This window comes from Amphibalanus amphitrite, unplaced genomic scaffold, assembly GCF_019059575.1.
Source record: "Amphibalanus amphitrite isolate SeventyFive unplaced genomic scaffold, NRLGWU_Aamphi_draft 000433F_arrow, whole genome shotgun sequence".
In the NCBI taxonomy this organism is placed as follows: domain Eukaryota; kingdom Metazoa; phylum Arthropoda; class Thecostraca; order Balanomorpha; family Balanidae; genus Amphibalanus; species Amphibalanus amphitrite.
The window spans coordinates 63,521-79,474 of NW_024881927.1; the positions used below are offsets into that span (position 1 = coordinate 63,521).

Consider the following 15,954-nt stretch of genomic DNA (forward strand, 5'->3'; position numbering starts at 1 on the left):
TCGCCAGCGAAGAGTATTATTACCATTTAAATATCAATATTACTCTCGCGATCCAGAACATCACGAAAACTCTTTCCTCCTGGGTATCGTGACTCGGGTACAGATAGTCGTTTCATGCGTGGATCTTGTTTACCCTCGTGAAGATGATATTTGAAATGGAAACAATCAGCCAATCAGAAACGAGATCGGCCGTTTGCGGTTTGAAGGCCGCGCGCATCTGTCAGTTTTCGGCCGTTGGTCTCCGAGAGCGGATGTGAGCAGTGTCGGTGCCGCGCGGCGTGGCCGTTGGTGATTGTGCTTGTGTGTTGTTCATCGCCTATAGAGCATCTGTGGACATTTTATTGTAAGTACCGATGTGCTAGAGCATTGCGTGCCGTTGAGTGGTGCTAATTTGACCTGGTTAACAGGACCCCGTGCACGGCCACGTGGCCTAGTGTTGTGAGTACGTACATTAATTTTGTTGTGATGCTACAAGTTTATGCATTTTGTTGGTGACTTTGAAAAAGCCTTGCACTGTAGTGATCCAGTCTCATTATCTCACGCAGACGGGCGACCACCCAGGAACGCCGTCGCTCACTTCAAATATTGTGCGCTCTGCCTAATCCAATATGAGGGCGCTGAATGTCTTGTATTCATATTCAAATTGCATTCAAGTTGTATCGTGGTGTTTATTTACCGCTTGTGCATTGCTGAACGCTTTGTATAAATTTGTATGAATGAGTGAAGAGTCTCACAATGTTCATGGTTGGTGTGCCCCTCGTATTGTTTGTACGGAAGCCAAATATACCTACATTGTTGCTCTTGAAGCATTTTTTTTTAGTTGGTGAGCTCCGGTTAACAGAAGCTTCGTGAAGCTTCTGGAGGAAGCGTCTGTGGGTCTGTTACCATCCTCTGGGGGGTTTACACTAAAGGAAAGAGTAAACATTACCATGTGACAAAGGGTAGGCCATAAGAATATACTCTCTGTAGGAGGGTAAAGCACAGAGTAGATGATGCGTTACTCCCTAAAAAAGGGTTCCGTTAAAGATTTACCCTTTCAAAGAGTGTAACCCAAAAAATGTTACACTCTAGACAAGAGTAAATCAAAAGAGTTTACCATTCAGAAGATGGTAAAAAACGTCTGTGTGTCATGTTACCCCTCCCTGGCGAGTTTACTCTTCATGAAAGAGTAAAATTTACCATCTGGAAGGTGGTAAAAAACGTCTGTGTGTCAAGCTACCATGCTATGGCGGGTTTACCCTTCAGGAAATGGTAAAAAAGTTTTCAGTGTATGGTCGTACACTGAAAACAATTCAACCCGCGTACAGCGAGTAAAACCCGCTGCTGGCGGGTACACCTACCCACCACCTAATTTGACACCCTACCAGCGGGTGCTTTTACCCGCATATCGCAGGCTGTCACCCCGAGTATATTGTGTACCTAACCCGCATAGGATGGGGACTCAACCCACACACAGAAGGCAACCTACCCGTTCGCAGCGGGTACACAATCCGCACATGGCGTATTACCTGCGCTGCGTGGGTTGGGAACTCGCTTTCTGCGAGTACAAATATCCGCTGGTCAGGGGCGGATCCAGGATTTCGATAGGGTGGGGGCAGTCAGCACAGGGGCGGCACATTTTCCGCCTACGGGGGGCGGCATTCATAGGGTCTGTTTCAGTCGCACTTTCGAACACCTCCAACCTCCTCTCAACTCCTTAAAAAATGTTTCTCTGTTGCATTGGCAGTTGAACCTGTTCAAAATCGGTTCCCGCCCTCTCTCCTCTAAACCCCTCTAGCTTGCGCCAGCTCAAAGGTGAGTCAGAACTGAAAAATTTTGAGGTTTAGATGTGTTACAAGCGCGACTGGAACAGACCTCTTATTCGTTCAGAAAGCTAAGAATACACCTGTCCCGGGGATAGGAAAAAACTCTCGGCCAACAAAAGATATTTAATGCATTTACCGCATTTCTGAAAGTAGTTCCAGCGCCCCTGTGTAGATAAAACATCGTATACCAATCTTGCATAAAGTCATCCAAAATAGAACATGTACCTATGCGTCGCGTTTAGCTATGATCATTGAAGGATACGTGAAGTCTAAATATCAGTCATATGTGTATTCTTTGATGCTTACTCTTAGAAGATAGGGCCGAGCCTCCTCTGTGTCGGGGAGGTCGCGAACTGCTGAAGGACGCTGTCCACCGTCAGGGCCGGGCACTGCCGGTAGACCTGCAGAGGTGTGGCCAGATTCGTTTTGTGTTAGGGATGAGATGTAGACACTGGACATTGGACAAGAAACCCGGATTACGGATATATAGCTCAGGTCGGTTAAGTGAAGATATAATTTCATTCGTCATTTATTTCTTTAAAAAAAAATGTCATTGGGCTCGTTTTAGCTGCCCATTACGACAAAACCATGATGATAATGTTTTGTACTGGTAGCAGCAAGATGTTCAAAGGTGATGAAATGAGGATCATATTCTGAACAGATTACACCATTTGGCAACTCTCACCTGCAGTAGGCAGAGGGCCTCGAGCCGCTCCTCAGACATGGTTGCCCGGATGCAGGTTTCCGTCAGTGTGACGCGGCTGAACAGGCGCTCCGGCTCAGCGGTGGTGACCGGCAGCGCGGCGAGGATCTGGAGCAGCCTGTTGATGTTTGGAAGCAGCTCCGCAGGGCAGGCGTCCAGAGCTGCCACCGCGGATTTTGGCCTCGCCGTCTCCGCTTTTCCCTTCCACATGTTCATCCACACCTTGTGCTCAACTTTGAGCTGATGCGGCTGGTCAAGGAAGGCGGTATACCGTTTGGTGGCGCTCTCCACCTCCTCCCAAGACTTCATGTGGGCCGGCAGTAGGCCATAGAGCTTGAATGATGCCTGCTGCCTCTCTCCGAACCTTGCTTGCAGCTGCCTGAGGACACTGTGGAGTAGTGGGAGGAAGCAGTTGACTCGGTAGTACTCAACGGCGTCCCCGCACTCACCAGCATTAGCACGGTACTGTGATCTCCCGGCACAGCGGGGAGGCCTGAGCTCGACATCTAGCGCTTCAGCGACTTCCCGAGTCTTGGATATGACCTCGTTGAACACGCTGTCCGGGTCTTCGTTCCAAGACTGGAGTATGCGTGTGCAGGCTTTCAGGCCCTCCATCGCTGTCGACACGTCCATGCTTTTGGCCTGGAGCGACCGTGCGACAGGCAGAACCACGGCCGTGATGGCCTCCAGAGAGAAGAGCGCCACCAGGAACGAAGGCGTGCTGATACAGCTGAGCAGCTGGATGGCCTTCCCTCTAGTTTCTGTTGAGTACCAGTTTTTCATTTCATCTAGGCATTTGGTGACTGCAGGTAGCAGCTGGCACATACACAGGATGGCGTCGTGACGCTCAAGAAACCTTGTGGTACAAAGAGACACAAGTTTCGAGCGCGTCTGCTCAGGGCAGAATCGCTCGACAGCACGCTGCAGCGCCTCTGCCCGCTTGGCGGACGTGTTGAAGAACGTGGTCAGAGCCTTCACCGTCGTGAGACACGCACGAACGTCCGCCTGGTCTGTGCACGCTGCTACACACAGGTTCAGCGCGTGCATAGCGCAGTGGTAATAGTCGCACAACGGGTTGTCTCTCTTCAGCACAGCAGCCGCCCCTACGCTCTGGCTGGCCATTGCTGCGGCTCCGTCAAAGCCGCACCCCACCATACGGCTTGTGCCACTCAGGTTGAGCTCGTTGACCTTTTTTAGGATTGCTTCACCGATATTTTCTCCAGTCATGCGGACCTCGCCCTCCGTCTCTTCCTCGCCTTTCTTGATCTCGCGCAGAAGGTCAACAATTCTCACTGGGTCTTCCCGCACGCACCACCGACCCTCCTCTTGTGTGGCGTAGCGGAAGATGATGGCCAGCTGCTCCCGGCCGGCTCGGTCTGTCGTTTCGTCTGCTAGGACGCTGAAGAAGCGATCAGTGACTTCGGCGCGAATGTAGTTCTGAATGACGGCTAGTGCAGAATCCAGAACCATGTTTTGAGTCGTTTTCGAGATGTACGTGGCGTTCCTTGCAGACGTTTTCAGGTGATGTCGTAGGACTCCGTTGCCGTGCCGCATCATCAGCCGAAGGAGGCTGCGGAAGTTACCGTCGTTTGTCAGAGGCTCCTGCTCATCGAGACGCCCGTCGTCCCGGTGCCCGCGCAGGGCGATGTTCTGACGTGCACAGGTCAGAACCGCATCGATGATCGGTGCCAGTGCCTGGCGGTTCGCCTCAGCCTCGGCTCTCCTTCCCCTGTGCACCAGGTTGCGGATGTCTCCCGCTGCTGAGCTACCGTCGTCGCGCGTCCTGATCAAAAACTCTGTTGCTCGTTCCTTGCACCGCAGATGAAACCTTGAAATTTCGTGTTTGAGATAGACGCCATCTTTTCCCATCACCTTCCGGTACCTTGTAAGTGGAGCGTTGACGAGCGGTCCGAATGCTGCACCTCGGCCATCGCATCTAACACCATCACCGCGTCCGCCACCACTTGTGTTGTCGGTGCCTTTGAAGAGAGAGCACTCAGCACACCATGCCCCTTCATGACCAGGCACTCTACTTATCGCCAGCCACTTGTGTGCTCGAAGATGAGACAGAGTGACTCGACGACGAAGCGTTCCGGTCTCGCCGCTTTTGTTTTTAATCTTGTGCATGGATGCTGGGAGTTCGGAGTCACTGGTTGGGGTCCATCGATGAAGAAGTCCGCTGCGAAGCTCTGATACTGAGAGTGGACGTGTTTTCGCTTGATGAATCAGATTACCGATGTCCACAGCGCCGGAAAGCAGTGCTGGCGGAGGACCAGGATGCGCTAGCGCTGCGGCAGCGTCCGGTGCCGTCACCGCCGGCGGGGGACCAGGACGGGCTAGCGCTGCGGCAGCGTCCGGTGCCGTCACCGCCGGCGGAGGGCCGTCAGGAGCAGGACGGGCTAGCGCTGCGGCAGCGTCCGGTGCCGTCACCGCCGGCGGAGGGCCGTCAGGAGCAGGACGGGCTAGCGCTGCGGCAGCGTCCGGTGCCGTCACCGCCGGCGGAGGGCCGTCAGGAGCAGGACGGGCTAGCGCTGCGGCAGCGTCCGGTGCCGTCACCGCCGGCGGAGGGCCGTCAGGAGCAGGACGGGCTAGCGCTGCGGCAGCGTCCGGTGCCGTCACCGCCGGTGGAGGGCCGTCAGGAGAAGGACGGGCTAGCGCTGCGGCAGCGTCCGGTGCCGTCACCGCCGGCGGAGGGCCGTCAGGAGCAGGACGGGCTAGCGCTGCGGCAGCGTCCGGTGCCGTCACCGCCGGCGGAGGGCCGTCAGGAGCAGGACGGGCTAGCGTTGCGGCAGTGTCCGGTGCCGTCACCGCCGGCGGAGGGCCGTCAGGAGCAGGACGGGCTAGCGCTGCGGCAGCGTCCGGTGCCGTCACCGCCGGCGGAGGGCCGTCAGGAGCAGGACGGCCTAGCGCTGCGGCAGCGTCCGGTGCCGTCACCGCCGGCGGAGGGCCGTCAGGAGCAGGACGGGCTAGCGCTGCGGCAGCGTCCGGTGCCGTCACCGCCGGCGGAGGGCCGTCAGGAGCAGGACGGGCTAGCGCTGCGGCAGCGTCCGGTGCCGTCACCGCCGGCGGAGGGCCGTCAGGAGCAGGACGGGCTAGCGCTGCGGCAGCGTCCGGTGCCGTCACCGCCGGCGGAGGGCCGTCAGGAGCAGGACGGGCTAGCGCTGCGGCAGCGTCCGGTGCCGTCACCGCCGGCGGAGGGCCGTCAGGAGCAGGACGGGCTAGCGCTGCGGCAGCGTCCGGTGCCGTCACCGCCGGTGGAGGGCCGTCAGGAGAAGGACGGGCTAGCGCTGCGGCAGCGTCCGGTGCCGTCACCGCCGGCGGAGGGCCGTCAGGAGCAGGACGGGCTAGCGCTGCGGCAGCGTCCGGTGCCGTCACCGCCGGCGGAGGGCCGTCAGGAGCAGGACGGGCTAGCGTTGCGGCAGTGTCCGGTGCCGTCACCGCCGGCGGAGGGCCGTCAGGAGCAGGACGGGCTAGCGCTGCGGCAGCGTCCGGTGCCGTCACCGCCGGCGGAGGGCCGTCAGGAGCAGGACGGCCTAGCGCTGCGGCAGCGTCCGGTGCCGTCACCGCCGGCGGAGGGCCGTCAGGAGCAGGACGGGCTAGCGCTGCGGCAGCGTCCGGTGCCGTCACCGCCGGTGGAGGGCTGTCAGGAGCAGGACGGGCTAGCGCTGCGGCAGTGTCCGGTGCCGTCACCGCCGGCGGAGGGTCGTCAGGGTCGATAGACGTCGCCGGCCCCGAAGTGGGCGCAGAGGACGGGCGTCTGTGGGGGGGGGGGGGATCGCACGGGTTTCAGTATCTGGGCAGGACAAGGCTGCACCACACTGATATAGTGATATCTGAAACAATGACGAAAGAAAGTTGCTATAAAGTTAACCGAACTTACAGTTGGTGCAAATGTTTTTTTCCTAGCCAAACTTATTTTAAGTCAAAGTTAAAATATATTTTATAAAAATCAAAATCAAAAATTAAATTAAAATTAATTAAAAAAATTAAAAAAATAGATAAAAATCTAAATTTTAAATATTTGTACTTGTTATCATATAGACATATATCAGGAAGTAATCACAAAAAATGATAACTTATAATTTTGAGGTAACAAAATTACACATTTGAACTTCGCAGATAGGTCGCCTGTAGACCAACCAGTTACGGTCACAAAACCTTTACCTACGTTTTGTGTGATATCTCCCAAACCTGATAAAATATGAACTTGAAACTTCGTATAGCTTCAAATGAATACCCAGGCTATATTTGAGGAAGGTTTGGTGGTTGTAGCACTAACGATGACGTCACAGTGACGTCATCAAGTTTTGCAGTTTTCCGATATGGAGCGTTTAGGTCACTGAGCAAATGAGCATGAAACGCAACGGTAAATGGACTAAACAGCACCCGCTGTTATCCTGACACATCTAAGTACACTTTTATCTAGTTCTTGACCAGAGATCGGTCCTATATTTCGGTCTCATATATCGGATATATCGTGAGGAAACTAAGAAACGCCAATCTATAATTGGGCTTCTGACGTCAATGACAGTGTGACGTCATTTCAACTGGGATCGAAACCAAATTTGAGCATAAGCTCAGTCAGCTATTCAGAAATGTGTGCAAAGTTTCTTTTTTTATATCTCTTCGCAATCGCATTGCGACGATATCGACGGAGAAGTAGTTGCCCTCCCCCAGCCGCCGGCGCAAGACAAGTGAGTATGTACATACCGGCGGGTCAGGTCAAGGTCAGGTCAAGGGTACAAAATGCAAATTTCTAACAGTATCGGCCTTGCACCGTGGTTGCCGAAGAATGGACGGAGACTGATTGCCCAAAACGTGTTCTTAGGCTACCAAGACAATATTCGTTGCATACAATATCATGCAAAGGTCAAGGTCAAGGTCAGGTCAGGTCACCAAAAACGAAATATAGAAAAGGGCATGTGCGACACATGTGTTATGGGTCATTTTATTCATAAAATTCAATAGGCACACTCAATAAGTGATATGGATCACATCTGGATGAATTTCAGGTCGAGGTCAGGTCAAGGTCAGGTCAAGTGAGGTCAAATTTTGAAGTTGGTTGTTAAGGCCTCAAAAAGTAAATCTGATGCAATTTTTCAGGGCAAATCGAATGGTGCTATTTTTGTTTCCGTACAAGGTCTAGAACTTCCCAAAAATTCATTTTTCAAAAATTTTGTGTGTCGAAACGTCATAAAATTTTTAATAACTCCAACATTTTTTAACGGATTCTTCTAAAAATTGCTATGTACGTGCTCATAGACCACTTCTCTGACATGTATTCCGGTTTTTTGATATACTCAAAATTTTGGATTTTATTATTTTTCCAAAAGTCAGTTTTTGGAAGAAAAAAAAAAATGAGCAAAATCCAAAATTTTCAAAAAAAACCGAGATACCCATTTGATAGACGAAGTGGAATCACGTATAACCTTTTTGTTACGTCTTGATTCCTTTAAAAATGAAGATGTTAGCGGCGTTTGAAATTTTGCCGTTTTTGAGGCGAAAATGGCGAACATGACGTCACTAAAGCGTCATTTTCTCAAAAACATTCCGACGGATTTCACTCAAATTTTCAGAAAACGTCTTCAATTGATGTATGATAAGGTACTGAAAGTTTGACGTTGCTGGCGTAACGCGTTTAGAAGTTATTGGCGAAAAACGGGAGATGGCAGATTCTGCCCCCCCCCCCCAGCGGGGCGCGGGTTAATGCAAGATGAATTCCTAAGATAATTTTGAGAAAAATCAAAGTGCCTGGTTACCTGTAAGGAATATGAGACATGGATCACGTTCCCAATATTTGATACGTACCCCTTCCCGGTTCCCCGGCCCCCGCCCACCCACAGCCACTGCTGAGTGGTCCCCATCGACGTTATGCTATGCGAATACGCTGAGGACTATCCGTCCTGCAATCAACAAGTTTTGCAAGAACACAAATAAACTGATCACCTGAAGAAGTGAGAGACCGATGGCTGCTTAGCAGCGGCAGCAGCGAGTTCCTTCTGTTGTCTCCGGGCTTTATATTGAGCTCCGGACAGCCGAGCTCTTTTGTTCCCTTGACCAACCATCCTAATTAGTAATTGCCGAGGTGAAGTAGAAAAGGCGAACTACGAATATACACAACACTACACTAAATCTACAGAGCCTTCTCTAAATTAATACTCTCAACACTCCTAGCTGTAAGGCCTCAGGGTATATTTAGGTATTGAGTGAAGTAGTGCCCTGCTCAACGGCATGCCTTGACTGGAGCGCAAAGCGACGAAATTGTAAACAACATTTGGTAGCATGTTTAAGGATTGGTTACTATAGCAACGCTTGGGTTTCAATATGGCAGCAAGTTTTTCGTAGCCTTTTCAAAGGGAGGGGCGCAAAACTTTTAAAATAATGGAAAAAATACTACAGATGGCGGCTAGGCGTAAAGTAATCTGAGGTTAGGCGGCACTAGGACTTATCCCTTGCTAGACCTATTGGTTTTCCACCAAGGCCGTGCGTATATACTACATATGTTTTCTACATATGTACACCCCGCCTGCTGAGAGGGGGTGGTAGGTAAGCTAGAAAAACGACCGTGTCACTGTCGGCCGTTACGAGACGCAGGGATTGGCCGGCGAGGGTTACGAAGGTTAAGGGTTAAGACTTAAGAGGGTTAGTCTGGCTTCAGGGACGTCGCTACGACTACGACCTACATTTCAAATTTTCCAGGGGTGGCACTGTGTCTTTGGAGGGCAGCAATATGATTCTAGAGATGATAATGAGATGATGACCTATGACTCCAAAGAGTGGCGCTGTGACTTCAAGGAGCTCGAGCTTCACTACAAGTGCAGTACCTACTACGGCTTCAGAGGGCGGCATTAAGAATTCAGAGGTGTACCACCGCCTCAGAGAGTGAAACTATGACTTCAGAAAGCAGCAATATGACTTCAAAGTGACTATGACTTCAGAGGGCTGCGCTATGACTTCAGACGGCGGCGCAATGACTTCAAGGAGTTTCACGAAGACTGCGGAGGGCGGCACTATGACTTCAGAGGGCGGCACTATGACTTCAGAGGACGGCACTATGACTTCAGAGGGCGGCGCTATGACTTCAGAGGGCGGCGTAATAACTTCAAGGAGCTTCACGAAGACTGCGGAGGGCGGCACTATGACAGAGGGCGGCACTATGACTTCAGAGGGCGGCACTATGACTTCAGAGGGCGGCGTTATGACTTCAGAAGGCGTCGCAATGACTTCAAGGAGCTTCACGAAGACTGCGGAGGGCGGCACTATGACTTCAGAGGGCGGCACTATGACTTCAGAGGGCGGCACTATGACTTCAGAGAGCGGCGCTATGACTTCAGAGGGCAGGGCAATGACTTCAAGGAGCTTCACGAAGACTGCGGAGGGCGGCACTATGACTTCAGAGGGCGGCACTATGACTTCAGAGGGCGTCGCAATGACTTCAAGGAGCTTCACGAAGACTGCGGAGGGCGGCACTATGACTTCAGAGGGCGGCACTACGTGTACAGAGGGCGACACTACGACTTCCGAGGGCGACATTTCGACTTCCGAGGGCGGCACTACTACTTCAAAGGGTAGCAATATGATTTTGAGGGACGGTACTTCGAATTAATGTGCGGCACTCTGACTTCAGGGAGAGAAGCGACATACTCTGAGGGTTAAATATAAATTCAGATAGTTACTACCAGAGATTATTATGAAATGAACTTCAAAGAAATGGTCATTTCCGTAAAATGCACTTCATCACCTATCGAAAAAATGCCGCCCCTCCGCCGCCTTCGGCGGCGGAGGGGCGGCATTTTTTCGATAGGCTAGGGGCATCGGCCCCCAGAAGCCCCCCCTGGATCCGCGCCTGCCGCTGGTAGGGTGTCAAAATCAGCTGGAGGGTAAAGTACCCTCCAGTGGCGGCGTTCAAGGAGGAAAACGCCGCCAACCAGCCGGGATTCGAACCCGATATCTTTGATATTGCAAACCGATGCGCTACCAACTGCGCCACAGGCGACCTGACGCTAAGTGATTGAAATGTCGGTGTATATCAGATGAAAATGAAGAACTGACGGCGGACTCAATACAGAAAGTAAAAAGGCTTATCTTAGACAATTGACATGAATCCGCCTATAGTGTTTTAAATATTAAGGAATAGTTTGGACGAATATTTCATTTGCATCGGGAAAGATTTATCTATCCAGGCTTATTTTTACCAATAAAATGTGCTTAGAACGGTCTGCAAACTTCACCACAATGCAGCAGATTCGCGGACTGCAGAATGTTCTGCTGAGCGTTCCAGCGAAATATTCTGCCGGCCAAGACGTGACGTCATCCAAACAATGATTCAAATGTCCCAAGCCCGTTAAGTACCCTCCTAACTCACAGAACGCAGCCCCACAGCTGTTACAGTTACGATTACAATTGCCTTGCACATCTCTACCCCTGCACAAGGCCTGCACAAGCACGCAGCCGAGCCGAAAAGCGACTATTGTGGCGCGTCACATTTCAACACTCGTTTGAGCGTCGAAGTCAAAAGTATTAATTTCAAAACCAATGCCGTGCATCAGTGGGATATCTATTGGTATATCATAGGAACCTAGGTATAGCAGCCGACAAAGCCAGGTCATCAGCCATGACACATGCGTGATCAAGGCAACCTGCGTATAGCATGTCACCTACCTTGGCGCAGCGAGTTACACGATGCAAAACCTGCGTGATGCGCTTACTCCGTGGGCGCGAGTAACGCCTGCGGCCACAACCCGCTGCGGACGAGTGATTGACCCCGCCAGAGAAGGTTTCATGTATCCGCGCATGACGGGTTGCTGTTTTACCCGAGTATAGCGGGCGTTGACACCCGTGAAGCGGGTGAAAGCTACGATGATAACGGGATGCTCTGCGAAACGCGGGAAGCTAAACGGGTAGTCAGCCTACCCGGCAGCAAAAACTCGCGCAGAGCGGGTAATTTCTTCAAAATACCCGCGATACTCGGGCCAACTCGCAATCCGCGGGTTGAATTGTTTTCAGTGTAACACTATAATGACCTTTGCTTATTGTCATAAGTGCGCCGCATTCGCGATTGTTGCCCGACGCCTGTTTGCAGGTGAGCCCACTACAGTTGTTATACATATCTAAAAACCGAAAAACTTTTAGGCGAAAAAGGCACTATTCCAGGCCCATTTTTGATTTTTTTTTGCGATATTAGGTAAAAACAGAAGCTTGTAATCCTAGGAAAAATAAAATGGGAAATCTTTCAAAGGTGGCACACTACCTTTAATGAAGTGGGGGCACTGCCGACTCTTTCCATGCAACGCCCATAGGGCTAATGTTAAAATGCAAAAATCAAACGGGGGCACGGTGCCCCGATGCCTCCCCCCCCCCGTTCCGCCACCACATGAAATCAAGTCGCTAAGAGACGATGAGGAAAAGTGGACGAACGCCACTTCTGTGCATGAAGTCTCGAGTTATAAAAAGCTTAAGTTATTTTACGTGTAAGCTAAAAAACAATAAGATCAGTTAATAAAATATTTGACCCGAAATTAACTTCTGTTTTGTCTGACCATGATTGCATGTATGACCCCACTCCCAGTCCAGCCTGGTTCAACTCGGCCCAACCTGGTTCGGCTCCCCCTTTTTTAATATAAATTTGGCCCGAACCTTTTGAATGGAAGGAATCACAAGGACAGAGTCCCCGCTAAGCTGAGCTTGTTAAGCGTTGAAACCTGCCATCTACCCTCCGATCAAGCAATTCCTGGTCTATTGCAGACTATGGTTTTGAGGTTAACCCTCGCCGGCCGAGGGGGGGGGGGCGGGTGCCGCCCCCCCATAGGGTTTTTTTTTCGCGATAGCTCCGAACAAGCTGGCGATAGAGAGCTGAAACTTGGCATACCTGACCTTTGATCCAAGCCGCATCTTTTGACACCAACCGCATTTTTGGGTCAGGTCAGGTCACTGACCTATGACGTCATAAGTGAACCTCTGCACGGTCTTCAGATGTCGCAACTTCGCAACGCCCTCACTGCCAGAGGAGATGTCACAGAGAAATGAAACTTGCAGGATCTAGTATCCATTATGAGTCTCACAACTTGCATATCTCGGATTTTTCCTAAAGGTCATATGAGGTCAGGTCATTTTCGTGACCTCACCATTATAAGTCAATGGGGAAGAATTCAAACTGCTATTCTGGCGCCGGAAACGATCTCCAACTATCTCAAGCACACAGAATCGTGATTTGATGCACTTCTTGCAAGGTTAGATGCGTCACTTTTGCAATGTTGACCTTCCGTGACGTCATTTATGACGTCATCAAGGTCATATTAGTTTTTCGTCAATAACTCCCGATCAAATTGAGCTAGCGAGTCGGGAAAGCCACCAATGGACTCAGCAAGACCTGCCGAATCGAATGATATGCGACATGACCTCTTTTGACCAACTTCGTGACCTGGGGGTGCTGACCTGACCTTGACCTGAGGTCAACACCCTAAATTGACCTGACCCAAACAAAAAGTATATCATTCGATGCGCCTGAGCAAGGCGAACACGATGCTGCCAAAATCGCGGCTCTGCGGCCGTTTTTTGCGAAGTTATTCACCAAAAACTGAACCGTACCCTGGGGCACTTGACCTGACCTCAGAGGTCACCGGTTGACCTAGGACCTTAAAATCGGGTACCAATCTCTGCGTCTCGTAACGGCGCACACGCTCGTTTTTTCCGCGACGCGCTAGCTCCACCAGGGGCGAAACGGCGAGGGGGGGGTCGTACCCGCCCCCCCCCCCCTCGGCCGGCGCGTATGTAGAAAACCAATAGGTCCGGCGAGGGTTAAGTCTATGGCAAAATGGTCTATGGTTTAGAGTCCAAATTTTAACGTGCGCACATAGCCGCGCACGGCCGGTCCCCTCGCTGACTTCGCCTGGCAGCGGCCTGCCACCAACCACAACCATACCCGTCAGGAGGCTAAAAAACGTCAAGCATACGTCGTGTTTCGAACCCGGACTTTTGCAACCGGGACGTGCGCCTTCACCACATGGCACATGGAGTCCAACGCTCTACCGACCGAGCTACCGGGAGTCCGGGACGGACATTTACCTTGGGGTTTCGCCTCGTGACATTGACAGACGTCAGACACTTTGGCCGAACTTTAGCCGAAACACTGAGCAAGCTGCGCAGGGCGATAGGTGCTCGTAGCGTTGAGGTTGGGTAGCCTGTGAGCTGAACGCGATGTCGTGAGTTCGAGCCACACTCCCGGGTCTTGTTTTATCTAGACACAACCAAAACCTTTCCTTCTACTGCAACACAGCTAAGCACGATGACGTCTTTCCCCAATATCCTCCCCAAAAGTCAAAATTATCGCTTATAAACGTTAAGCTAAGTTTTATCTTTAGGAAAATATTTTTGGTCATTTGTCTGGAGCCATTTCAACTTTTTTTTTCTTTTCTGATTCTTTCCGACCCGATAAAACCCACCAAAACTGAACGTGCCAAAAGAAAAATATCTAACTCAAATAACAGTTTAGAAAAGCCTCATCATGCATCATGAAAAGCATCATGCAACTATTGACTGAAAAGTTGCGTGCTATGAATATTGAATACGTCCTAGATTTCAATTATCACTGTTCAACATTTTGGCTGGATGGAACTGACGCTGCCTCTGGCTTGCCCGTTTGTTTGAGATAATGATTCCCTTCAGTCGCGTTCTTGCCGGTTCCACATGAACAGGATACCACCATACCGGAGTGAACGCACCCGCAACCATCATCCCCTCCCCTCAGCCTCGGCGCAGTGGCGGGCGGCCCTGGGCGGCCCACTCCCGGCGCTACGTGTTGGGATATTGTGACCGCGGACCGGCCGTGTGGGGCCGTGGAACAGGGCGGGGTCGGCGGCCCGGCCGTCCGGCCGGCGAGCCGCCTGACCGCCGCGCGGTCATCGCGCATGCGCTCTGTGCCGTGGTTATATAAGGGCGCGACCGTGACCAGACTGGGTCAGTCGGCGGGTCGCCGTGTCCGTGCTTGGTCTTCGGTCGCTGGAAGCACAATACACAGTGTCGTGGTATATGCAGCTTTACTTGGCCCTAACATATTTTGGCGCGGTCGGTAGGACCAATAACGTAAATGGGCTGCATATGAGTTTTTAAGAAAGAAGATTGCTGTGAGAGTTCTGTGACGGCCTGCGCAAGCTCACGGTGGAAAAGTGGACGGAGCCGGTGAGTAGAGACTGGGTGATGAGAGGTTCTCTCCAGTAGAGCTCAGTATAACAAACTATGGATTTATCTACCATTTTCCTTTCAAGAGCCTCGAAATTTAGTGGAGAGTCGGGGGAAGTGTGGCAGAAATGGTTCCGCCGATTCGAAGCTCAGACGGCGAGCATGAAAGCCGGGGACCGGCTGGCGGCTATGGTGGGTCTTTTGGACGGGGTCGCACTGGACACATTCGCGTCACTCACCGAAGAGTCACGGAAGGACTACGGCAGGGTGGTTGAAGCGCTGAAAAGTCGGTTCGGTCGGCAAATAAGCACGTTGCAGGCTCATGCCGAACTCAACCGAGTTTGCCAGTCACCTTCGGAGTCTGTTGAAGACTTCTCAGCCAGGATCAGAGAGCTGAGTGGGCTAGCCCAGCCGGCTCTGCCCAGCGATCACAGCGCTATGGAGGGATTCCAGTGCGGCCGATTCATCTGTGGCCTCCGTGACACGCAATTGCAAGAGAGGTTAATCAGCCAAAACGTATCCACACTGACTGACGCGGTACGCGTTAGTAAAGAATTCGAGGAGACGAGGAAGACGATCAAGGCAGTGCGAAATCATGAGATCGACGTCATCGGGGCGGTCCGCCCGGTCGGGGGTGAAGCAACCGTGGGTCAAGCAGAAAAGACTGTGACGGACAACAACCGGCTCACAGCCATCGAAGATCACATTCGCGGGCTACACGAGTCGATATCGGCCATCACAATGGCGCCGAAGACGACAACTGATGCGAGTAAGTCTCGCCGACTTCCCCGGTGCTACCGCTGCGAGCAGCCGGGTCATTTTCAGCGAGACTGCCCCGAGCGTAGCCGTGGTTCACCTAGCGTCAGATGCTTCGGCTGTGGAGGATTGGGTCACCTCAAGCGACACTGCCCCATTTCATTGCCGTCGACAAGGGACGGGCGCGCGCTGCCGCTCTGCTTATGTTGTGGGCAGCAGGGCCACTGGATGGCGGGGTGCCAATACTTCCAGGGTGGCAGCACTGGCGGAGGCCACTCCGAGACAAGAGCTGCTGATCCCCGGCGGGGCGCCGGTGCGCATCAGGAAAACTGAACCGGACTGGAGCCGTGGGACAGGTCCCAGTCCTCTCGAAAGCGTCCCCACTCACGGCGTCGGCCGTTCGGGTCGTCATTCACGGCGCTCCGACATGGGCGCTGGTGGACACTGGTGCCGACTTCACCATGATGCGAAAAGGATTTTATGAGGGGAACCCAGCACTAAGAACAATCCGGC

The 15,954-nt window shown here is 52.2% G+C and overlaps 1 protein-coding gene across 1 annotated transcript; it reads right to left on the reverse strand.

The window, feature by feature from the left end:
- Nucleotides 1-2,113: 2,113 nt before the first annotated feature.
- Nucleotides 2,114-3,978, reverse strand: LOC122391341. The gene is made up of 2 exons (XM_043385143.1): nucleotides 2,491-3,978; nucleotides 2,114-2,206 (listed from the first exon to the last, which is right to left on the reverse strand). Exons 1-2 carry the CDS (start codon nucleotides 3,976-3,978, stop codon nucleotides 2,114-2,116), a joined length of 1,581 nt encoding a protein of 526 aa, XP_043241078.1.
- Nucleotides 3,979-15,954: the final 11,976 nt, after the last annotated feature.